The sequence below is a fragment of the Miscanthus floridulus genome, chromosome 8 (genome assembly GCF_019320115.1).
Source record: "Miscanthus floridulus cultivar M001 chromosome 8, ASM1932011v1, whole genome shotgun sequence".
NCBI classification, from domain to species: Eukaryota; Viridiplantae; Streptophyta; class Magnoliopsida; order Poales; family Poaceae; genus Miscanthus; species Miscanthus floridulus.
The window spans coordinates 188,144,852-188,170,833 of record NC_089587.1 but is presented as its reverse complement, the minus strand read 5'-3'; the positions used below and the strand labels follow the sequence as shown (position 1 = coordinate 188,170,833).

The window sequence follows — 25,982 nt, the reverse complement described above, 5'->3', positions numbered from 1 at the left end:
ACTTTAGCTAGATAAACTGCATTGTGAACGATAGTTTCTTCATACGACATCCTAATTAAGCAATAGAAACTATGGAGGATTTATGCATTGAGAGTGCCCTAAACCGTCAGGATATCTATCGACACTCTTACAGAACAGAGGTGGCATGCAATTATTCTAGTGTAGTAAGTAATGTTGTACTAAGTCACTGCCATATCCGAAATTTACACAGTTTTAGCAACATGGAAGTGTGGAACATATCCATGAGAGGTACAACTTTACTAAAACACCAACAACATATTTCATAAAATGATGGACGTGGCAGTACAAATGATGGGATGATCTAGATGTGACAGCAGCACACGTGCAATGCAAATAGACAACAACCACAACAACACCAAGACAAGTACTAGTGTACACGCATCATGAATACAATAACAAATAGCCAAAATGCCACCAAGGCATTCTGTCTCCTACTGCATGCCGATGTGTCTCAGTCATGCAGAGTAGCGTACGTCACGTAGCTGGAGTAGTCCCTGACCTTCCTCTCCCCTGGCGCCGCCGCATCCATGGCAGCTTGGCGGGGCATGTCACCTGGGTGGTCGCCGCTGGGCACGTCTTTGCCTGGCTCTGGAATGCCGCGCACTCCGCCGGGCGCCTCTGGTTGGGGAGCCCCGGAATGCAGTTGTTCTTCACGTCCAGCACTCCGTCTTTGATTAGCGACGCGCACGCCGGCCCGACGGAGGTGAAGCAGTTGTCAGACAGCGTGAGGTTGGCGAGGCGGCCTGCCGGACCGGCGAGCTTGCAGAGCGCGTCGGGCACCTGACCGTAGAGGCGGTTCCCGGCCAGGTTGAGCTTCTCGACGCTGCTGAGGCACGAGAAGGATGCAGGGATCGGGCCGGTGAGCTGGTTCATCCCGGCGTCGATCACAGCTGCCTTGTGGAGCATGCCGAGCTCGTGGGGGAGGCAGCCGGAGAGTTGGTTGTTGAGAAGGAGCACCTCGAAGAGGGAGTCTTGCAGGTGGCTGATTGACGATGGAATTGGCCCGGTGAGCTTGTTGTTGGCGAGGGCGAGGTAGCTTACTTTGGAGAAGCCAAGGTTCGCCGGAAGTGGTCCAGTCAGGCTGTTGTAGTTGAGGAGGAGCGCCTTAGCATCCGTGACGCCCGGAAAGCCCGGAATTTTGGGATTTGGAAAGCCCGGAATTTTGGGATTTGGAATGCCCGGAATGATGCCTCCTGTAGTCGCGTTGCCAGCTCGGATGTGAAATGTAAAATTAAAATGCACATTTATACAGTTTGGACCTTTTTTTTACCCCCGTTACCTCCACCAACTCCCCCAGCAACGTCGAGGTAAGAACCACCAGAAGGCTGCAGAGGCTCCATATCGTAATTACCGATACTGAACTCGTACATGTATGTAAGAGCATCTCCAAGAGTTCCCTATTTATCTTCCTAATACTTCGTTTTTAGGAAAATCAGAAAAAATCTCTCTCCAACAGTTTCTAATCCATCATCCTAATATTTAGGCACTTGGGAAAACTGACCCAGTTCCGCGTAACTTTACGCGGCTCTTGAGTCGCGCGGATCCTCTCCCGTGCGGTTTCCACCGTCGTAGTTGCCGTAGTTGATGTGCTGGACGGCGTCGGGCCCGACCTGCTCGTGCTCCACGTCCTGGTACAGCGAGCCGCCGCAGGCGACGTTGAGCACCTGCGAGCCGCGGCAGATGCCCAGGTAGGGGATGTTGCGCTCCAGGCAGCGGCGCGCGAGGCGGAGCTCGATCGAGTCCTTTTCGTGGTCGATGGCCGCGTCGCTCGGGTGCAGGCGCCGCACGGCCTCCAGCTGCTCCGGCGAGAGCGAGCCGTCGGTGCCGGCGTCGGCGGAGTCGTAGAGGGACGGGTCAATGTCCTCGCCCTCGCAGAGGAGCACGCCGTGGATGGGCTCGAACGAGTCCAGCAGCGCGTGCACCCCCGCCACGCGCGGCACGATCACCGGCACCGCGCCGTAGCCCACGATGAGGTCCAGGTGGTATTCACCTGATGAGGACACAGACAAACAGCGCACGCATGCGCCATGCAGGGGCGTCGTCAGTTGCATACGAGTACCGTCCAACGAAATCCATGACCATTTGTTCTACTGTACAAGGCTAAATTAATGGCGAAACCTCTCCGTCTCCGTGATGCCGCCGCCGGCAATCGGAAAGGAAAACTCACCGACGAAGTCGACGAACTTGTTCTTGCGGACTGTGACGTCTGGCGATAGAAAAAAGCAGCAAAAATAGATGTGAGACCCAAATTTGATTTTTTAAAAGCAATTTATTAGAAACTCTTGAAGATGTGTTTCTTTTTTTCCTCCCAAGACCTTTTTAGGAGTTGTAAAACTACAAGTTTTAGGAGAAAAAAATAGAAAACTCTTGGAGATGCTCTAAGATAGGCCCTCGAGTTTAGGGATATCACCGCCAAAGTTGTTGGAGGACGCATGGAAAAGCGCGATATCCGGGAGCTGATCGATGAAACAAGTTAACAATCAGACTAACTAATCAGTGTGAGGGCTAGGTTAGTGTTTTGGCAGACTCCTTTTTGGTCCTAGAATTGTTTGGACAACTTATATTTTAGGACGGAGGGAGTAGTCAACTTAAATAGGTTGTAAGTGTGTACACTTGTTGACAAGTTGAGGATGGCGAATGGGATGACACACGTGTGCATGCACCGAACAAAGCGAGCTGCGGTCACAACACATGCACTGGCTGTGTTTACATCTTGTAACTGATGTAGTAGTGGGTGTTTTAGTGCTTTCCGTTACTAGTAACAGACAATTGATCTATTAGTTGCGGCTTGTGGGTATTTTAGTGAACGGCCGGACAACGCCATGATGACCATTATCACCTCATGCGCCTGTCTCTTCATCTAAGTATTCCTCTACTGCTGCATGAAAGGAGCACTCTTTCTCTTGTCCACAAATGAGAAGAAACAAACTGAATTCCACCATGTCGTTGTCATGCTGCTATTTGCCATGCATCTCCATTCTGGCCTCCTGCGCGCAAAAGCTATCGGAAGAGCAGGCCTCCAAAACTCCATCCGCTTGTGTACTTGCATGGGTAGGCAGGCGATCAAGTTTTTGGGAAGCACTCGTGCACAACTGCTCACTTCTTGGTGATCGGCGTTCTTGGAGTTCGGAGACAAGGTGATGACAATCGACTACTTCTTGGTGTAGCGCCGTTCGTGGGACTGTTGCCTTTCATTCAACTACTAGGAGCAGGTCACCATAAATGATAATAGCGCCTCCAATGCCATCGGCAGTGGACCTGCTACTTCCTGGTGTAATGTCATTAGTGAGACGTAGAACTCCACTATGAATTTATTGCCTACATCACATTTCGTTTGACTACTATAAGGAAAATGGCATCTTGCATGGGCCATTAAGTGATTTTGCTATTTGATGAACAACATGACCGTTTGGACTAATAATGTTTGCTAGCATACAAGGTTAAGTTCAAATGGATGCAATGTTGGCTTGGACTAAGGCAACGTAAAGATCAGAGTGATCAATACCTCAAGCAAGACATTTGAAACTATGTTGAAGGCCTACAAGACATACTAGAATTTCAAGTCACCAAATGAGAGAAGCCCAGAGGAGGAGATGCTATGAAATGTAGTGAAACAGTGATGGACATCACTACCAGAAAAGTTTGGTGCTTCGCAGTGAAGAGCACCAGAGAAAGAGGTAGTTCAGCAATAGTCAGACACATCAAAAAAATTTGGTGGTCCAAAGGAACCAGGGGCACGTATAGAGGCTATGCATAGAGGATCAAAGGGCACTGAAATAGTCCGGTGCATGGCACCAGAGAAAGGAGCCTTCTCCGGTGGTGCCCAGAGAGGGAAACTGAGAGCACAGACTGCTCACCAGAATTATCTGGTGATGCACCGGAGAAAGGATCACAATGGTCGGCTGATCCAATGACAAGTTTTCAGTGGCTAGTCCACGTGGCAGGCATTGAATTTATCTGATGGTACCACTGGAAGTCGGTGAGTACAAAGGTTGTTGTCCTTTGCCCAATGATTAGTTTCTTTGAGGAGGCTATATATACCCCAAGACCCCATGGCTGGTTCATTTGGTATGGTTGGAGTGTGTTGAATTTATAGGAGTGTTGAGGCACTCATCCAAGTTCTCTAGCCACCTTAGTGCATAAGGAATCACTCGGTGATTAGTATAGGTGCTTTGCAAAGTGCTTAGGCTAGTTAAACCGCCGCTTTAGAGTGCTTGCATTAGGCTTAGGTATAGTGTTTAGTGAGGTTTGCATACCTTCAAGCTATCTGTGCTTGTATACACCAAGAGTTGTACACTAAGGGATTTATAGTCTTGCGAGACTCTCCAGTGTGTGGAGCGGCCACCTAACTTGTACCAAGGAATGTGTGACCCACGGTGTTTAGGCTAAAACACGATAGTGAAGACAGTGGAGAGCAGTTTATTAGAAGGCGTAGCGGAGACCCACTTGCATGTGGGGAAGGCCCGTGGGCTCCATGGAGTTACCCAACCAGGATCTTGGCCTTTGCGAGGGGCTCCAACAAGGATTTAGGGAAGCATGAGCTTCTCGATACCTTAGTAAAAATACCGGAGTCGTTAATGGGAGTTTGCATCTATATCTCAATTAAGTTTTCACACTCTACATTTTGTACCTAGGTTGTATTATGTTGATCGATATTCTTAACGTTCGTAAATAAATCTGCAAGCGCACGGATGCCATTGTAGCATTTCACCGGAAGCATTCCCGGTATCATTATTTACATTCTAGGTACCTTTGCTTCCAACAAAATACGGTTCCAAAATTTGAATAAGTTAGCAAAGATAGCTCATACCCATTTTACCTTCACACTCATGGGCGTTCTTGGCCTTCAATTTGATTTGGGTGGTTGAGAGATAGAATGACATGAAAGAGTACTCTTCTTCTGTCCTTGATTTTGCTTTCTTTTCTGGAAGTTTTTGATAAGTTTTGAAAAGAAAAGTTAAGTTTCCCAAGTGATGCTCTCAAATCGCTCAATATTGCTTCCTCACCGAAGGCTTTGGAGTGTAGCCTCTTTTCCTCCTACCATCTAAATAGGCTTATGTGGATTTTTAGGCAGATGGAAATGAGGCATACTTATGTCACATATGTTGCTAAGTCAAAAACCAGACCAAGTTGGAGAAACTATCTAGACATGCAATCAGATTGAGATCGTTCAAGTGTGTGAATCTAAATATGAAGTGGATACTCATTTTTGCACTTTTATTCTATATCCTCTTTTGTAAAATTTTGGAACATTTGGTGGGCATGACTGCCTTTTCACTCTCTGCTTCTTTTTTTTCATGCTCAAATGGAATAATTTCTTCCTTAGTTTATTTTTGGAGAATGTTTATTTTTTCTCTTCTTTTCTTTTTTGCATAGCCCATGCCTTTATCCAAATTTTGGAGTATATGTACTAATGCATCAACATATACTCTCGCACGTGCTAGTATATTAGAAGACCTAAGTGTTAGCTATTGTTTAATATCTCTGACTAATAAAAATCAGTTATTATATATTTTTTGTTTATTTTCCAACTCAATATACATAATAGATAATGTAGTCTTTATCCAATTATAATAAACTTACTAGTTACTGATCTATTTGTATGTGCATGTGTTGCACGTACTACAGGCACTCTTATGTTGGTGGAGGGGGTGGTTCTAGACGTCTGTTGCTTATGTGTTGAATTGGCCAGTGTGTCAAACCTTGGAGCAAGGTTAATAATACAGTCGGCTATTGACTGTAATGATCTTTGCAGCCTATCTCTCAACCACCCATATAGTAGTTAACTCTTACTATTAATACATCGCCCACTTGTCTCTCTCACAAAGTTTATTGATTCTTGTGCCTAAGCCGGTTGCAGCCCGCTTCTCCTCTTTCTCATCTCCTCTCTCCTCCACCTTAGCATTTATCCTCTTTACAGACTTTTATTATACTTGCTCTTACAAGGCTGAATGCATGTAATACTCCAGTCCATTAGTAGCTTATATGTAGTTGGTAGATTTTGCATCATCTTAGAACTTTTAAGAGAGGATGAGGGTCAACCTATAATTCTTGTCGCTCCAAACATAGCAGCTCCTTGCTATCTCTTTTACATGAAAGAGAACGAAAGTATAAGAGATGCTAAGAGCATGTGGGCCCATTCCACATGAGGAGCTAGGGCATAAGCAGATTTTGGACGTGATATGTACAATTTTACACAATTACAGATGTAGTTAATAATTTAGAAAATAGAATGCTATCACTACTACAGAAAACGCTTCCGCGGCGGGCGTTTTTAGTTTACCGCGGCGGGCAAAGCCATCCGCCACCGTGCAAAGGTCACGGTAAATTGTGGCCTTCCCACGGCGGGCAGCTGCCCGCCGCGGTTAATGATTTCAAAAAAACAAAAAAAAAGAAAAGAAAACCCTGGACAGGCCCGACGAACCCATCCACGGGCCCACCGAGCCCATCTAGGGCTGCAGCGCCACCGCCACCGGATCTGGATCGCGCCGCGATGGTGGAGGCCGCCGCCACCGCCGCCGTCAGATCCACGGATCCAGCCTCGCCGCGGACAGATCCAGCCTCCACGAGCTCGCCGCCGACGGATCCAGTGCATCCACGCGCGCCGCCACTCGATCCGCTGCCTCCGGGGATGCCTCGATCCGCTGCATCCACGCGCAGGCGGCCTCCGGGGATGCCTCGATCCGCTGCATCCACGCGCGCCGCCACTCGATCATCCATGCGCCGCCGCCGCCGATGGCGCCTGGTGTAGCACCGCCGTGACGGGCGCCGCCGGGTGGAGCACCGTCGGGAGGCGCCGCCGCTCGATCCACACGACTGGATCTGACCCCGCCGCGAATGGATCCGCCGCCAAGGGGTCGCTACGACCCGGTCCATGCTTGGTGGCAGGGAAGAAGGTGGAGGGGCGCCGGATCCGGCCTTCCCCCACCGCTAGCGAGCCGGCCACGCCCGCGCCGCTCTCCGGCCCGGGCCTCCGCGCCTCTGGGCCACGCCGAGAGGCCGGACATGCCCGCGAGGCTGCGCCTCCTCTCCGGAACGCCGCGCCTCCGGCCGACGAGGCTGAGCCGCCGCACCTTCGCGCCGAGAGGCCACCACGGCGAGCTCCACCACCCTGCCAAGAGGAGTGAGGGAGGGAAGAGAGAGTGAGAGATGAGGAGGAGGGGAGACGGGAGTGGAAGGAGAGGGGTGCGGTGAGATGGGAGGGAGAGGAGTGAGGGGAGGGCGAGCTCCACCACCGCGCGAGAGTCCTTCAGTGGCTGAAGCTGGGTGAAACCCTAACACCTCCCTTTTATATGAAGCCCAGTAGATCGGCTGATTTGGGCTCAAAATTGGGCCAGCATTTTACGTGACGGGCCTTATAGGATGCCCGCCACGGTAAATGCCCTATTTACCGTAGCGGGCATCTTAAGACGCCCGCCACGGTAAATCGATTTACCGTGGCGGGCTAAAGTGCCCGCCACGGTAAATCGTGACATCTACCGCAGCGGGCAAAAATAGGTGACCGCCACGGAGTGCAAAAATGCAACGCTGCGCATAATCGTTTGTGTAGTAGTGTATTATTATCGAGTGTGATTAGAGTCTATCGAATTGATTGCCAGATGTTTATGATTTTTATGATAATTTCTAGGATTTATTTCTTCTAGCTAGCCTCGTGAGCATTAACGTGCATGCTCCTTTAGAGACATCTAGTTACAATTTCTAGGCTCTGTCTATTTTTCTCTAGTGTGACATGTATTTAGTTGAAACATAAGTTTACATTATATAAACTCTTGTTGTATCTCTTTTGTGACATAATGAATCTATATTCTAGTTTTCAACTTTTAATATTGCTATATTTAAAATTATCAAGGTTGTATTAGCTTTCAAATTTTAATATAAAGTTATACTTTAGCTTCCAATTTTTCTTCTTCTCTGTGTTAAGTTGAAACTATAGTGCTTACTGTATCTTTCGTTAAAAGTTTTCAGTTTTTTATTTTATTATAAAACAATTTAGAACCTAGGATACACTCTTAATTCTTAAAATGGTTGTTTCAGCTTGCACATCGGTGCTTAAGATGTTCAAATTGTTATATCCAAGAATTGTATAGTAGTATTGCTCTATAAAACATGGAGTATTTAGAGTTAAATTACTATTATTGATATGACATAATGTTTCAATATAAATGTATAAACTTATTTAAAACAATAACTTACACGGATATTATTATCATGGTCAACGTGGCAGAGCATAACATTATTTGCTACGCTTACTTTTAAGTTTTAACTTAACAGTGGTAAAAGATTAAAACTTAGAAATATATATAGCAAAGTTAAACTACTAATATTGATATGACATATAGTTTTGGTACAAATACATAACATATTTAAAACAACAACTAATGAATATTATTATCTTGGTCTATATGGTGGAGCACAACATTATGCTTACTCTTATTTAATAGTGTTAAATATTAAAATTTAGAAATTTATATAGCGTACTTTCTGGATATTAAATTATTTTTCATAATAGCCTATATTAAGATTTTTGCATTTAGATATGATAGATATCTTTGTGTTATTTTTTATACGTGCTGAGATGGATAATTCATATATAAATTAAAAGGTGTTACTTTATATAATCTTCCATAGCGTCATATAAAATTTAGCAGGTATTTTATACTATCATTATAATGGCGGGCGCCGATTATGGAGATGATGATTAAAGTCTACCAAATTAAAGGCCACATATTTCTGATTATGGTGAGACTTTCTCATATTTATCCTTTTTTTTTCCTAATATGTCTAGTGAGAATTAACGTGGAACTTCTAATTCATAATAGTAAGATAAGATACTTTTTTAAAAAAAAAGTAAGTGTAAACACGTAAGAGGACGCTTCAGTTGTGAAAAAGTTACCAAGCTTCTGAGAGTAATGAAATTACACAGGTGCTAAATATTACAATGCTCCCGAACATGTCTGTAACTAACCAGCGCGCACACATACAGTAACTACTCCATGAGAGTAGGAAATAATTTATATATATTGGGTGCATTTTATATACTCCCGGGAGTAGTTACTCACATAATCAATAAATCACGTTGCGTATGTGTACATACTCATTTGACATACTAATATTGAGATACTCCAGATCTTTACTATGTGAATTTTTTTTTTAAAAGAGCACATATTTTTTAATATATTATATAATACTATGTTAGTAGCATATAAAATAAGTATAACCATATACTCTAAGTATACATACATACTTGTTATACATAGTACCCTAGATGGTCTAGTATGATGATATACTCCATCTACATACACTTCGTCGGGCCATATACGCCCTAAATCTATAGATAAACACATGGGAGTAACTACTCCCTGGGAGTAGAAAATAATTTATATATATATAGTGCATTTTATATACTCCCGAGAGTATTTACTCCCATAATCAATAAATCATGTTGCGTATGTGTACATACTTGTCGATGTTTTGGGCCAGCGAGCCCTCAACCAACTAGTGAAAATGTACTGTGTGCCCCTAATCCCGGATGGTGATGCAAAGAGACACATGGTTTATACTGGTTCAGGCAATAGGTGCCCTACGTCCAGTCTGAGAGATCGATCTTGTATTCCTTACACCGAGGTGCTTGTAGTAGGGGTTTACAAGCAGGACGAGAGAGGGAGCTTGCCCCAGGTCTATTCGTAGTGGCGTGAGTTGCTTGTTCGTGTCTGTGTGAGCGATGTCTCCGTCTGTGTGTGAGTTCGTAAGCTCGTGAGTCCTTTTTTAGAAGCGGCCCTGGTCACTCCCTTTTATAGTCGAAGGGAGGCACAGGGGCGTTACATGCATTTGCTACGTGGCGTTTCATGAGCGGAGGCGGCATGCCGAGCCCTGTAGTTTGTCACTGTGGCAGCATGGTCGGTGGAGCGGCCTTGTCCTCGATGCACTGGAGCGACGCGCCGGTCACGCCTGATCCTATGCGGCGTGGGAGGTCCTGTGATGGCTTGGTGCAGGGCATGGCGCATACTGTCGACGACGTGCCGGTCGCTGTATGTTGACAACGTAGAGAGTTGAGGCCCAGTCGGTGCAGAGGCTGAACCATCGTGGGGGGCTCGGCGGGCGCGAGTCCCGAGGCTACCGAGACCCCGAAGCGGATAGCCGAGGCTCGGAGGGAGCGGTTGGTCTTTGTACGTCGATTCCGAGGCTACAGGGACCCGAACATGACTCTCCACGCCGTGCTGTCCTTGGAGCAGGTGGGGTTAGGCAGCACAGTGCCGCATGGGTCTCCGTCGTGGGCACAGTGCCAAGCACAGCGGCCGGTAACCCCTGCTCCATCCTGTCCCGGACGGCATGGCGTCGATGTGACTCATGTCTCGTCGGCCACTCTGCTGTGTCGAGCCATCGTTCGACTAATATCGCGGGAGCGGTTGAACGCGTTAGTTGGACGTGACGTCCTGTCTGAGAAGTTGGTCAAGGCGGAGGCAACGGGGTTGTTGCCGAGCCGGCCTCGAGCGAGGTGGAGAATCGGTACCTCGTCCGATGCCTTGCGTGCGGGGCCTCGAGCGAGGCGGGGAATCGGTTCCTCGTCCGAGACCTCACGCGCGGGGCCTCGAGCGAGGTGGAAAATCAGCACCTCGTCCGAGGCCTTACGCGCGGGGCCTCGGGTGAGTCGGGGTATTGTTCAAGGTGGGCCGAGCGGTCCAACCAAGTCTCAGATAAGGTGGGGGTTTGTCGGTAGTTGTCTCTTGGCTTTGATTTTTACAGGGTCTAAGCGATTTTTTCGGTCCTTGGTTAGGGGACCCCTTTTTATGGTACCCGACAGTAGCCCCCGAGCCTCGGGGAGAGTGCGAGCGCTCTTCCTGAGGTTTTGATGAGACTTGGCTCGCGGCAGCTCCTGACGGGATGATATTTCGTACTCGAGGCCTCGGTGGGTGCACGCGAGCGCACCCGCCGGGTGTAGCCCCCGAGGCCCTGGAGGAGTGGATTTATTCCTCCAGGGGCTTTTCTCATGTTGAGCGAGGGGTTTCATCGCGTTTTGCCGAGTCCACGAGTGCGAGTTCGGGTCGCTAGGCCTTGGCTTGGTTGCAGAAAGAGTCCCCGAGCCTCTGCTCGAAGCACGAGGGCGATCAGGAGTTCTCCCCGAGCCTCTGCGAGTTCGGGTCGCTGGGCCCTCGCGCATCCTTTTCGTTCGGAAGGAGGGGTAGAGTATGCCAGGCTACCCTCGATGGGCGCGAGCAGTGACACCTCCGGTGAGCTATTATCAGGTAAGTCCAAGTGGAGGCCCGTGCCCCATTCGATAGGAGTCGGCTAGCGGTCCAGAGACGCACTCCAAAAGTACCAAAGGGCTTCTCCAGTGGGTCCTAGGGCCGTTCGATTGTCCCCAGGGGCTCGGTGCCTCCGTACGGTGGGATCCCATTTAGAGACCTCCCTGCCGGTCTCGGACACGACTTAGGGCATCCCAAGCAATCGCTTACTTGGGCCTCGGCCATGTACGGGCTCGCCCATAGTCATCCCTGACTCTGTTTGTCCTGGGGCGGCTGTCGAGACCCTCGGGGGCCCAGCCTTCGAACCCCTGGACCATAACAGGCTCGATGCCTTTTATTGCGTTTGTCGAGCCCCCGAGTGCGAGTTCGGGTTGCTTGTCTTCGACCTGGTTGCAGGAAGAGCCCCCGAGCCTCTGCTCGGAGCAAGAGGGCGATCAGGTGTTTCCCTGTCTTTTTTTTGTGCGACCCTCGCGCGTCCTTTTCGTTCGGAAGGAGGGGTTGTTTGCCGAGCCCTCGAGCGCGAGTTTGGGTCACTGGGTCTCGGCTTGGTTGCAGGAAGAGCCCCCGAGCCTCTGCACGGAGCGAGAGGGCGATCAAGAGTTCCCCTGGCTTTTTGTGTGACCCTCATGCATCCTTTTCATTCAGAAGGAGGGGTGGAGTATGCCAAGCTACCCTTGGTGAGCGCGAGCAGTGACACCTCCGGTGAGCTGTTATCGGGTAAGTCCGAGTGGAGGCCCGTGCCCCATTTGATAGGGGTCGGCTAGCGGTCCAGAGACGCGCTCCAAAAGTACTAGATGGCTTCTCTAGTGGGTCCCAGGGCCATTCGATTGGCCCCGGGGGCTCGGCGCCTCCCTGCGGTGGGATCCCATTCAGAGACCTCTCTGCTGGTCTCGGACACGACTTAGGGCATCCCAAGCGATCGCTTGCTTGGGCCTCAGCCATGTACAGGCTCGCCCATAGTCATCCCTGACTCTGTTGGCCTGGGGTGGCTATCGAGACCCTTGAGGGCCCAGCCTTCGAACCCCTGGACCGTAACGGGCTCGGTGCCCAGTTCCTTCGTCTGAAAGGAACCGGGTGGGGGATATTCCCTTCCCATCGGCTGGCGACGGCGGTTGCGCCTTTTGTGGTGGTTCCTCGGGGAGACAGAACGGCGCCTACCACAGCTATGGTCGGATGCGACATGATGTCTACGGATGGGACGTTACTGTGCGTGCACGGTTAATAAGGAAAAGGTGGACGTGTGGGCGATTTAATCGGATCCGGATTAACTACGCCAGATCTGAGGGAAATTTCCCCGGTTTCGTCGCCCGTCCGTTTCGCCCCTTCCCTCATAAATATGTGATGAGCCTCGCCCCTCCCCTCCTTACCTTGCCTGCATATGTTTGACCTTTCTCCCCTCGAGCGGTTGCTAAGAATAGAGAGCGCCGGGGAGAAGAAGGGAGAAGGGGGAGGAAGAGAGAGAGAGAGAGAGAGAGAGAGAGAGAGAGAGAGAGAGAGAGCGAGCCTTACCGCCGTAGCCGCATTCTCCACCGCACCCATGGCCAGCGACGCTATTGTGCTCTAGGCAGATCCTTGGGGTCAGTCCGACGTGTCTGCGGTGACGCTGTAGTCGCTCATCGATGATGGCCTCCTCCGCCCGGTTACTGACCCCACCAGACCAGAGTGGATTGCACCGGGGGGCGAGCCAGAGCCGAGGCCACGCTATGGCTACATTGTGAGCTTCGTGGCCTTCCACGAGTGTGGTCTCGGCCTACCGGTGGACCGGTTCATGCGAGCGCTCCCGCACTACTACGGCGTGGAGCTCCACAACTTCAACCCCAACTCCATTGCACAGGCGGCCATCTTCGTCGCCGTCTGCGAGGGGTTCCTGGGCATTGCCCCCCACTGGGAGCTGTGGCACCACCTCTTTCAGGCGGGGCTCACCACCAAGCCAGCGGGCACGGTGGGCACGCGAAAGGCGATGAGGGCCGGCGGCTGCACTCTCCATGTGCGCCAAGACCGGCAGCTCTTCTACATCCCGGCCCAGCTCGCGTCGTCCAACTGTCGCTGGTACAACAGCTGGTTCTACCTCCGCAACGATGAGGGTGGGCTTCCCACCTATACCAGGTGGGTCGTGGAGAGCCAGCCAGAGAAGTGGAGGTACGGCGTCCCGGTGGTTGATCAGCTCAAGCTACGGCCGCTCCTGGAGGGGCTGCACAGCCGCGGCCTTACGGTGGCTGTGGTTGTGGTGGCCTTCCACCGCCAGAGGGTGCTGCTGCTGATGGCTCGGTGGCAGCGCCTGTTCGACATGACACCGGATGAGCCGATCGAGGGCGTCCGGATGTCCGCCGTCGCCCTCTCCGATGGGGAGATTCTACGTCAGGTGAGAGATGGTGGAGGGGTGGCTGAGGAGCGGTGGTCTGACCCCGTTTGCAATGCGCCCGTCGTGGGGGTACCTCTCTCTGGTAAGTCACGCACCGCTGCGGCCCCCGAGGCCTCCTTGCTCCTTGCATTTTCCTGTTCCCTTATTGGTGTTCGTTGTTCCTACAGGGGATGAGGGATGTGTGAGCCTCCCCGCCGCCCATTCCTGAGGTGCAGAAGAAGCGGAAGGACGCCGAGGAGGCAAGGCGCAAGAGGAACAACCTTGAGCGCGAGGAGCTGGAGAAACGTCGCCGGCAGTAGAGGCACGATGGTCTCCCGGTGGATCCGTCTCCGTCACCGTCGTTGTCGGATTCCTCGAGCGATGACGACGAGAGCGAGGCGGGGCGGGGTACCCTGGACCATCTCCCTGACGTCAGGGGGACGGCGCCCGAGGCATCGGTGAGCAGCCCGGCATTTCTAGGAGGAGGAGGAGGAGAGGACGCCTCGGGGCCGGTGATCGCCCGCCCCGGGGCCGAGGCCGACACGCCCGAGGCACGAGCGTTAGGGAAGCGCGCCGTCAGCCCGGTGGGCTCGACAGCGGAGGTGGAGCAGGTGGCGGCGGGGGCAATGCAACCACCTCCGCCGGGGGTCGAGGGGGCGCCAGAGCCCGGCGAGGGCTGGCCGGCACCGGCAGACACGGGGGTCGTGCCACCGCCGCCACCACCGCCGTTGCAGAGGACGAGGGACGCAGTGCTGAAACTATTGTGTCCCCGTTCGGGGTAAGCGTTTTGTCAATGGAGTTTGTTGCATCTTCCACTCGTTCCTTAGCCGTATGCTGACCTCGTGAATGCTTTGCCTTTAGCCGGAAGCGTCAGGTGGAAGCACCCGTCTTGGCACCACGTAAGGCGCTCAAGGTGAGCACCAGCTCCACCGCCCAATCGGTGGTGGAGGCGCAAGCCGCCATACAGCGCGGCGCGGCGTCGGCCAGGGCTGACCCGAAGGAGCCGGTCGCTCAAGGAGAGGTTGCCGAGGCGACCACGAGGCAGGCGGGGGAGGAGGCGCCTACGCCCTGCGAGGCCAAGGCCCGCGAGTCAAATGAAGCCGAGGCGCCCTCAGTCGCTGAGGCCATTGAGGGCGGGGCCAAGGCCCCTAGGACCTCCGAGGCCGAGGCGACGGAGGCCGGGGCATCTAGGACCACTGTGGCCAAGGTGGCGGAGGCCGGAGCCCCTGGGACCACCGAGGCCTAGGTGGCGGAGGCCGGCAACCCAGGAAACAGAGACGGAGGTGGGGCAAGCTTTAGTACTGCCCCCGGTCCAAGGCTTGCCGCCATTGCAGGAGAGCGCCCAGGAAGTGGAGGTCCATTCGATCTCCTCCGATGATACTTCCCGAGGGAAGGAGGTGGCAGATGCCGAGGTGGCCAGCACCGCAAAGCAGCCAGCTCCGACTTCTGGCGAGGGAAGCTCGGCCCTCGTGCGGGTACGACCCGAGCCCCGCGGGTGGGATCACCCGCGTGTCTTGTGGCGGAGCCGGGACGACCCTGAGGGGGAGCCTCTATTCGCCCTCGAGGACACGGCCGAGGGGGGGCGTTGGGACTCCTTCGAGCAATTCCGCCGTCTGGCGGAGCAGTCGCTGTGGACGGCGCTATCCGTCATGGCTGATGACCTGCCCGGCGTCGCCCAGGTACGCACCTTCTTTTCTTGTACTATGTTGTCTTTTCCCAAATCTTCTCGCCGTGCTTGACGTCCGTTCTTCCTATCTAGGAGCTCGAGGCCCAGTCCCTCGGGATGTCATTGTTCCTTCGGCGGGAGAGGGACATCTAGGACTAGCTCCGGCAGCAGAAGGACTTGCTCGCCAATGCCAATGAGCTTCAGTCGGCGTGGAGCGCGGAGGTGGAGGACCTCCACCTTCGCTGTGCTGATATGAAGGCCGAGGCGGCCATGGCTCAGGAGCAGGCCACCCCTTTGGCGGTGAGGATCAAGGAGCTGAAGGAGGAGTTGACCCGGGTGGTCGGCGAGCGGGACACCTTCAGGTCCCGGGCCGAACAAGTGGAGGCCTCTACCAAGGCAGTCACCGGGCAGCTGGGGGTGAAGCAGGGCGCGCACCTGTTGACAAAAGGTGCCCTAGCCAAGGCCCTCAAGGTGGCCGAGGCCTCTCGGGTCGAGGCCCTAGCCTGGAAGGAAAAGGCCAAGGGTGAGTCCCGTTGAGCTGCGCCCCTTGTTTTATTTGTTTTTCTTGCGTTCGACCCCTAACTCCCCGATGTGACGCAGGGCTGGAGAGGGAGGCTTCTAGGGCAGCCGAGGCCTCTTGGGTTGAGGTCCAGAGCTAGAAAGAGAAAGCCGAGGGTGAGTCCCGTTGGCCTTTGCCCCTGTTCGGCTTATTTCCTTTTGTGCTTAACCTCATCCCGCTTGTCTTGGCGCAGGGTTAGAGAAGGAGGTCTCTTGGGCAGCTAAGGCCTCCGTTGAGGTGCAGGCAGTGCTCTAGGCCAAGATCCAGGAGCACAACGCACTGCAGAGCACCACCTGTACCGCCTGCGAGGCCCTGGAGGTCGGAGGGGTCGAGTTGGGCAGCTCCCTTGGGAGCCACTTGATCGCGTTGAGCGGCCGAGTCCACGAGCGGCTCCGGGGGGCGCTGCACACGGGCATCAAGCGCGCCCTGGCCATCGTCTCCTCGCACTACGCCGGCATCGACCTCGAGGCCGTCAGCGATGGTTACGTCTTGGCTGAGGATGACGAGGAGGCCGAGGCCGAGGTCATGAAGCTGGTGGAGGCGACTGAGGCCCCTGGCACGGCGCTGGCCAAGCTGTTCGAAGAGGAGGTGGTTCCTCCTGCGCCGACCGCCGATGCTGGCGACCCTGAGTTCTGACCTGGGCCAAAGGGGCCATGTAAACATATTAGGACTTATGTTACCGTATCATAATGCTGGTGGCTGTCGAGGTCTTTTGAAGTACTCGTGTGTATACGCTTTTTAATCGTTTTTTATTGTATTTTCGAGCCTCTGCCCTCTGTCTCGTCTCTGAACATATCACTTGCAAAAAACTTCCTCGGAGCCTAAGCTGCCCCTCGGGCAAAAGGTGGTGAGGGAGTTGCCGTAGCCAGGAGGCGTAGGCCGTCTCGCGGCTCGGCCGGCCTTTTGGCCCTGAGACAGACTTTTGGTCCTTAGGTTCTTTACAATCGATTTGTCAGAGCACGCTAGAGAGTTTGGCGTAGAATTTTTTTTGAAAAAACGACTAAAAAATGGTGCCTAGGACTTAGGTGGGGTCCCCCCTTCTAGCCCCTGAGGGAGGCTCGGTTCTGCAGAGGCAGAGCCGAGTCTTATTCGAGCCCCGCGGTGGGCACCTCTGCAGAGGCAGAGCCGAGTCTCCCTTGTAGCGTTATCATAACGCTGATCCCCCATCAATAGGTTCGGGGGGTTTCTCGAAAAATTAGAATAACTAAAGAACGCTTCTTTATTGTATTTCAAGAAACAATGTATATAATGCTTGGAAATTTAAGGGTAGAAGCGACGTAGCTGTTCTATGTTCCAAGCGTTGGTGAGGATTTCGCCCTTCTCATTGGCTAGCTTGTAGGTCTCGGGCTTTAGCACTTGGGCGACGATGTATGGCCCTTCCCATGGCGGGGTCAGCTTATGGCGGCCTTTGTTGTTCTGCCTCAGTCTCAGCACCAGGTCGCCCGCCTTCAGGTCTCGGCTTCGAATGCGCCGGGCTTGATAGCGTCGTAGGGCTTGCTGGTACTTGGCCGAGTGTAGCAGCGCGGCGTCTCAGGCTTCCTCTAGTTGGTCGAGTGCGTCTTCACGGGCAGTTCGGTTGCTTTGCTCGTTGTAGGCCTGTAGTGATGAGGACATCACTCCTTTGGATGTACCAGCTGATCCTCCAACCGTCATACAAGGTCCAATGACCCGGGCTCGAATGCGTCAACTCAATTTACAGGTGAGCTCGTTCTTAAGCGATCCTTTTCATACTTTTGAGAATAGACTACTACCTAATGATGTTATCTTGCTTAGGAACATTGGAGAGGGTCAAGAGGGACTAAGAGGACGTGGAGGAGGTGATGATGACCAGCAAGGACGTCCAACACAAGCCGGAGGCCTAGTCCAACACGAATTCGAGTCTGCCTCGGCCTCCAGGACCAGTCTGCCTTAAACTAATCGTCCAGGACGCATCTGGACTCCGTTTTCGATGATCCACATATGGATGGAAAGCTAATTTGATAAGGAAGCCAATCCAAGTGGTTTCACGTCAAAAGATATTCGCAATCAATGGGAATCGTCGAAACAAGTCAGCGTCCAGAATCTGCCAGGGTGCTGCGACACCGTCTTTTGGTCCGTTGGACCATGTATCGAGTTTGGGCCCATTAGGGGCGCGTCCAGGGGTCTTGCACGACCCTAGAGTCTTCATAAACAGCCGCCGCCCCTCAATTAGGGTTTGGGTTTTGCTTAGATTAATCTGTTAAGAACAGTTTCGCCGTTCATCGGTTTGTGAGACCCTAACTCGTGAGATTAATCATTCATCTGCAATTTGGTTGCTTTCTTTCTTGTTCTTGCTTGTGTTCTTCATTGCGCAGACAGGGATTAGCCTTCTTGGCGAGGTCAACCTGGTCCGTGACTTGGTTGATAAGCAGAGGAGCTGTGGTGGTAAGATTGCAGGGTTCGATCTTTCGATCTGAAGCCGGATCGGTGTGTCATTCTCCGCCACAACGATAGTTACCATCACCTGACGGAAGATCGGGATCCCCGTCTCCATTAAGTGGTAATCAGAGCTAAGGTATACCATCAGGTTCACTTTTATTCCCTAGTTTGAGTGTTTCGTATTCGTCCCATAGTCCAGTGCCATACTCGTTTTTCCTATCCTAGAACCTTCCGCGCCATAGCCTTTGCATATTTCAGTTTCAGAGTCCGTCGTGTTGAGTTTGTGTCCTGGTCGAGGTCTTGTTGCTGGTTAGGTCATGTTAGAGTCCAGTTCGTGTGTTTTCCCCCATCGTTTCCATCAAATCTTGGCTGTTGTGACCAATTTTGCACACATTGTTCCCGTTTTGTCCTCTAATTCGGAGCCAATTCTTAAAACTGGTCCAGTTTTCGCATACGAACTCTGTTTTCGACGTTCCATATATGCAAATCGATCAGAAATTTTTTTTGGATCCGTCCATCCCAGGCTCTGCTAGGGTTCAGAATTTTTAGATTGGCCAAAAAGTGGTCACAAGATCCTCGTTTCGTGGTCATAAGGTTTTTGTCGATTTTCATCCAGTTTTCTAAAAATTCCACAGGCCACATCTTACACTTGTTTGAGCTCATATTTTCTGTGGTTACTGCTTTTGTGCTCCTAAGTAAAGGAAAAATATCAAAAAAATAAAATAAAAAAGTCAAAATTTCTCAAAAAAACAACGACAGCCCAAAAATAGAAAAAAAGAGAGGGGCAAAAGAGGAACAATATCTAGAGGAGCACATAGAGAAGCCCAAAGTGAGTTGTGTTTGCGTGTGCTGTCTGGTTCCTTATTTGTGTTGCTGTTTCCATCCACCATACTTGTTTTTCTCATACCTATCACCTTGCTATCCACCATACTTTTGTCACAACCTGGTACTTGCAACACTTTAGACCAGCAACGAGAACAAGTACTTTGGACTATAATTCAGCATTACTCTCTGTTACTGACTTGTGTGCCAGATATACATATTACTCTTTATTTGCCTTCCAAGCTCCACAAATTCTTCAGATCAGTACAGACAAAGGGCCTTGCAATCTCGGTACCACTACCTCACAGGTATCACGAACTAGCCGCCGGTTGTACCGCCCACTGCTTGCGTTGGTAAGAACTTGGTAAGAGCTTGGTAAGATGCTTCCACTTGCTGTGAAAAGTGACACCACTACAACCACGTAGTCATTTGGTAGGGATAACTTTCACCTGTTTGTTCCTGTTTTTGTGTTTTCAATGGCAGGAGGTGAACAGACTGTAGATAACAATCCTAAGGGTTTCAGCAAGTGTGTCAGCCAAGAGCAACTACAAGCTGTTGTAGAGGATGCCCAAAAAAGGATGAATGAGGCCGTCAGGAAGGCCATCACTGACGCACTCATTGAACTCAACATTGGCAATAGCATGGAGAGATTGGACAAGCGAATTTCCACGCTAACCGACAAGGTTACTAAGTTGGAAACCTTTGTGGCAGGCAACAACGACGTTTCCGGCAGCAACACTGATGGTCAAGACATGGTGCATGATGCCGCTGGAAACATAGGTCGAGCAGCTATCCGACAAGAGAGATTACGGCAACATCTTCGCCGCAACACGACAGGTATGGGTGGTGTCCACCACCACCACCGTCAAGGTAATAATCACCGTGTGCCCGATGATCCTTATGCTAAGATTAAGTTCACAATACCATCTTTTTCGGGTCATTATGATGCTGAGGGATATCTTGATTGGGAGATGACGGTAGAACAAAAGTTTAGTGCCCACCTTGTACCTGAGCAGCATAGAGTTAGACAAGCTACTAGTGAGTTTAAGGATTTTGCCATTATTTGGTGGAATGGGCTAGCTGCATAGGATGCTTTACCTGGTACATGGGAAGAACTTAAGGTAGCTATGCGTGATCGTTTTGTTCCTCCTTCTTATCATAGAGACTTGCGTAAGAAATTGATGCGTTTAGAACAAGGAGATAAATCTGTACCGGATTACTATGGTGAGCTCCAAAAGGGATTGATGCGCTGTAGTGTTGTAGAGGGAAACAAAGATGCCATTTGTCGTTTTTATTCTGGTTTGAGGCGTGACATTCAGGACATTGTTGATTATAAAGAATTTAACACTGTCAACCAGTTGTTTCAGTTTGCTATGCTTGCAGAAAAGGAATTGCAGGGGCGTGAATAGCAGGGCAAGAGCAAGGTCAGCACCAACACATACACGCCACGCTCGGCACCATCTTCGGGGCTGACCAAGCCAACCACTTTTCGGACACCTCCACCAGCGAGCAAGTGACCAACAGCCTCTGGAGTTTCTGCTACACCTAAGACACCTCCCGCACGACCTTCAGATTCAGGTAAAAATTCTTTGCAGGTGCCTACCAAGAGTTCCTCATCCGTTGCATCGACGGGACGCACTTCGGGTATTCAGTGCCACCGCTGCCATGGCATTGGCCATGTGCAGAAGGACTGCCCAAGTCAGCGGGCATATATTGCTATAGAAGATGGTTATATCAGCACCTCTGACATTGAGGATGAAGAAGACCAAGATGCAGATGAGGAGGACGGCGAAGTCCTTGGTGACGAGGCCACGACGTCCTATAGGAGCATTATTGTACAGCGGGTGCTCAGCTCACAAGTCTAGCAACCTGAGAAGCTACAACGCCATAACTTGTTCCAGATTTTCTTCGTCATCAGCGACCGTCGAGCACGTGTCATTATTGATGGAGGTAGCTGCAACAATTTGGTGAGTTCTAATTTGGTCAAGAAGCTTAGCTTGACCACACGCCCACACCCACGTCCATATCATATTCAGTGGCTAAATGATTCTGGTAAAGCAAAGGTAACACAAACTTGCAGAGTTTCATTTTCCATTGGTTCTTATGCTGATTCTGTTGATTGTGATGTGGTACCTATGCAAGCTTGTTCACTTTTATTGGGTCGTCCTTGGGAACATGATAATGATGCTACACACCAAGGTAGAAGTAATAAATACACTTTTGTGCATAAAGGAAAGAAAATTACTTTGGTACCTTTGACCCCTGCTCAAATTGTACAAGCTGATAGAGAACGCGCTGCTAGTTTGAATGATGCTCAATCTGAAAATCAGCAAGTTGCTAATTCTATTTTCCCACCTAAAAAGGATAAGTCTACATCTATTTCTAAGGCTGAGGGGAGTAAATTGAAGGGTGGTGTTATGCTTGCAACAAAATGTGACTTTGCTGAAATGTCTGATGATGATATTTGCTATGCTTTGGTATGCAAACAAGCTATGTTTTCACTTGATGATATTGTTAGCTCGGTACCTCCTGCTATCACTAACCTTTTGCAGGAGTATGAGGACATTTTTCCAGCTGAGATACCCCCGGGGCTGCCACCTATGAGAGGGATAAAGCATCAAATCGATTTGATTCCGGGAGCGACCTTGCCCAACCGAGCTGCATATCAAACCAATCCTGAGGAGACTAAGGAAATTTAGCGGCAAGTCCAAGACCTTTTGGACCGTGGGTATGTACGTGAAAGCCTTAGTCCTTGTGCCGTTCCTGTACTTTTGGTTCCTAAGAAAGATGGAAGTTGGCGTATGTGTGTTGATTGTAGAGCCATCAATAATATTACTATTTGGTATCGTCATCCTATTCCTAGGCTAGACGACATGCTTGATGAGTTGTGTGGTTCTATAATTTTCACTAAGATTGACTTGCGAAGTGGCTACCACCAGATTAGAATAAAACTTGGAGATGAATGGAAAACTGCATTTAAAACCAAATTCGGGTTGTATGAGTGGTTAGTTATGCCTTTTGGTTTGACAAATGCACCTAGCACTTTCATGCGCTTAATGAATGAGGTTTTAAGAGTTTTTATTGGTCATTTTGTGGTAGTTTACTTTGATGATATATTGATTTACAGCAAGTCTTTTGATGAACATATGGATCACTTACGTGCTGTTTTTAATGCCTTACGTGATGCACGTTTATTTGGTAACCTTGAGAAGTGCATCGTTTGCACGGATCGAGTTTCTTTTCTTGGCTATGTTGTAACTCCACAGGGAATTGAGGTGGACGAGATGAAAATTGAAGCCATAAAGAGCTAGCTGGTTCCCCAAACCGTCACACAGGTGAGGAGTTTTCTTGGTCTTGCAGGATTCTACCGCCGCTTCGTCAAAGATTTCAGCACCATTGCTGCCCCATTGCATGAGTTGACGAAGAAAGGAGTGGTGTTTCATTGGGGAGAGGCACATGAGGAGTCCTTTGACACTTTGAAGGACAAGCTAACACACGCACCATTGCTGCAACTTCCAAATTTTGGTAAGACTTTTGAGCTAGAATGTGATGCTAGTGGAGTTGGCATTGGTGGTGTTTTGATGCAAGATGGTAAACCTGTTGCTTACTTTAGTGAAAAATTACATGGTCCTGTTCTTAATTATTCCACGTATGATAAAGAATTGTATGCACTTGTCCGTTCTTTAGAGACGTGGCGTCATTATTTGTGGCCTAAAGAATTTGTTATTCATTCTGATCATGAATCGCTTAAGTATCTTCGCTCTCAAAATAATCTGAATCGTAGGCATGCTAAATGGGTTGAATTTATTGAGTCTTTTCCTTATATTATCAAACACAAGAAAGGGAAGGATAATGTGATTGCTGATGCTTTGTCTAGAAGATATACATTGCTGTCTCAACTTGATTGCCGGATTTTTGGTCTTCAATCCATTAAAGAACAATATGCGCTTGATCCTGATTTTAAGGATGTGTTGCTTAATTGTAGAGAGGGACGCACATGGAATAAGTTTATGATCAGCGATGGGTTTTTGTTTAGAGCTAACCGCCTATGCATTCCAGTTGGTTCCGTTCGTCTTTTGTTGTTGTAGGAGGCACATGGAGGCAGATTGATGGTACATTTGGTGCCAAGAAGACGGAGGAGGTGCTGTCCACACACTTCTTTTGGCCTAGGATGAGGCGTGATATGGAGCGGTACGTGGCTCGGTGTGCCACATGTCAAAAAGCTAAGTCGCGATTGAACCCACATGGTTTGTATATGCCTCTTCCTGTTCCTTCTACTCCTTGGGCTGATATATCTATGGACTTTGTATTGGGTTTGCCAAGGACTAAGAGGGGGAGGGATAGTATTTTTGTGGTGGTTGATCATTTTTCTAAGATGGCACATTTTATTCCTTGTCATAAGAGCGATGATGCTATTCATATTGCTGACATTTTCTTTCAAGAAATTGTTCGCTTGCATGGTATGCCTTCTACTATTGTTTCAGATCGCGATGCAAAATTCTTGAGTCATTTTTGGCGCACGTTGTGGAATAAATTAGGGACCAAGCTGTTGTTTTCTACAACATGTCATCCCTAAACTGATGGGCAAACTGAGGTTGTGAATCGAACATTGTCCACCATGTTGAGAGCCATTTTGAAGCGCAATTTGAAGATGTGGGAAGAGTGTTTGCCGCATATGGAGTTTGCATATAATAGGGCGGAATATTCCACCACCAAGGTAAGTCCTTTTCAGGTAGTGTATAGTTTTAACCCCCGTGCTCCTATTGATCTTTTGCCTTTACCTACCACTGAGAGAATACATAGTGATGCTAGAGAGCGTGCTGATTTTATTCGTAAGTTGCATGAAACAACTAAAGCAAATATTGAAAGCATGAATGAAAAGTATAGAATTGCTGGCAGTAAAGGTAGAAAAGAGATTAAACTTGAACCGGGTGATTTGTTTTGGTTACATTTAAGAAAAGATAGATTTCCTGAGCTACGTAAGTCTAAATTAATGCCAAGAGCAGCTGGTCCTTATAAGATTATTGAGAAAATAAATGATAATGCATACAAACTTGAGTTGCCACCCGAGTTCGGGGTTAGTCCCACATTTAACATTGCAGATTTGAAACCTTATTTTGGAGAAGAAGATGAGCTTGAGTCGAGGACGACTCTAATTCAAGAGGGGGAGGATGATGAGGACATCACTCCTTTGGATATACCAGCTGATCCTCCAACCGTCATGCAAGGTCCAATGACCCGGGCTCGAATGCGTCAACTCAATTTACAGGTGAGCTCGTTCTTAAGCGATCCTTTTCATACTTTTGAGAATAGACTACTACCTAATGATGTTATCTTGCTTAGGAACATTGGAGAGGGTCAAGAGGGACTAAGAGGACGTGGAGGAGGTGATGATGACCAGCAAGGACGTCCAACACAAGCCGGAGGCCCAGTCCAACACGAATTCGAGTCTGCCTCGGCCTCCAAGACCAGTCTGCCTTAAACTGGTCGCCCAGGACACATCCGGACTCCGTTTTCGATGATCCACATATGGATGGAAAGCTAATTTGATAAGGAAGCCAATCCAAGTGGTTTCATGTCAAAAGCTATTCAGAATCAACGGGAATCGGCAAAACAAGTCAGCATCCAGAATCTGCTAGGGTGCTGCGACACCGTCTTTTGGTCCGTTGGACCATGTATCGAGTTTGGGCCCATTAGGGGCGTGTCCAGGGGTCTTGTACGACCCTAGAGTCTTCATAAACAGCCGCCGCCCCTCCATTAGGGTTTGGGTTTTGCTTAGATTAATCTGTCAAGAACAGTTTCGCCGTTCATCGATTTGTGAGACCCCAACTCGTGAGATTAATCATTCATCTGCAATTTGGTTGCTTTCTTTCTTGTTCTTGCTTGTGTTCTTCGTTGCGCAGGCAGGGATTAGCCTTCTTGGCGAGGTCAACCTGGTCCGTGACTTGGTTGATAAGCAGAGGAGCTGTGGTGGTAAGATTGCAGGGTTCGATCTTTCAATCTGAAGCCGGATCGGTGTGTCATTCTCCGCCACAACGATAGTTACCATCACCTGACGGAAGATCAGGATCCCCGTCTCCATTATGTAGCCTCGGGGAACCATACTCCAAGTCAGTGGGGAGGATGGCCTCGGCTCCATAGACTAGGAAGAACGATGTGAACGCCGTGGCTCGGCTCGGAGTGTTCCTTAGTCTCCAGATGACCTACGGGAGTTCGGCAAGCCATTTCTTGCCGAATTTCTTCAACCGGTTGTATATTCTTGGCTTGAGGCCTTGTAGGATCATGCAGTTGGTACGTTCTACTTGGCCGTTTGTCCTAGGGTGTCCTACGGCCGACCAGGCCACACAGATGTGGTGGTTGTCATAGAACGTCAGGAACTTGTGGCCGGTGAATTGTGTCCCATTGTCGGTGATGATGGTGTTTGGAACCCCGAACCTGTGGATGATATCAGTGAAGAATAGCACCGCTTGCTCGGATTTGATTCGATTGATCGGACGAGCCTTGATCCACTTGGAGAACTTATCGATTGCTACCAGCAAATTGGTATAGCCCCCGGGGGCCTTCTGCAGAGGCCCAACCATGTCGAGCCCCCACACGACGAATGGCCATGTAACGGGGATGGTTTGGAGGGCCTGGGCCGGGAGGTGCGTCTGCCGCGCATAGTACTGACATCCCTCGCAGGAGCGTACCAGCTTGGTGGCATCAGCAACCGCCGTTGGCCAGTAGAACCCTTGTCGGAAGGTGTTTCTAACGAGCGTCCGAGGTGCTGCATGGTGCCCACAGGCTCCTGCGTGCAAGTCCCAAAGTAGGGCTTGGCCTGCCTCGGTGGTGATGCATCGTTGGAGGATGCCAGATGGGCTTCGCCTGTACAACTCGCCGTTGCTGAGGACGTAAGTTTTGGCTCATCGCCCAAGCCATCGGGCTTTGGTCCTG

At 50.1% G+C, this 25,982-nt stretch overlaps 1 protein-coding gene and 1 pseudogene across 1 annotated transcript; one reads left to right on the top strand and one right to left on the bottom strand.

The window, feature by feature from the left end:
* Positions 1 to 256: 256 nt before the first annotated feature.
* LOC136470348 (uncharacterized protein At4g06744-like) lies at positions 257 to 1,391 on the bottom strand (annotated as a pseudogene).
* Positions 1,392 to 14,231: 12,840 nt separating this feature from the next.
* Positions 14,232 to 14,851, top strand: LOC136470347 (uncharacterized). The gene is made up of 2 exons (XM_066468228.1): positions 14,232 to 14,383; positions 14,467 to 14,851. The coding sequence occupies exons 1-2, from the start codon at positions 14,232 to 14,234 to the stop codon at positions 14,849 to 14,851; spliced, it is 537 nt and encodes a 178-aa protein (XP_066324325.1).
* Positions 14,852 to 25,982: the final 11,131 nt, after the last annotated feature.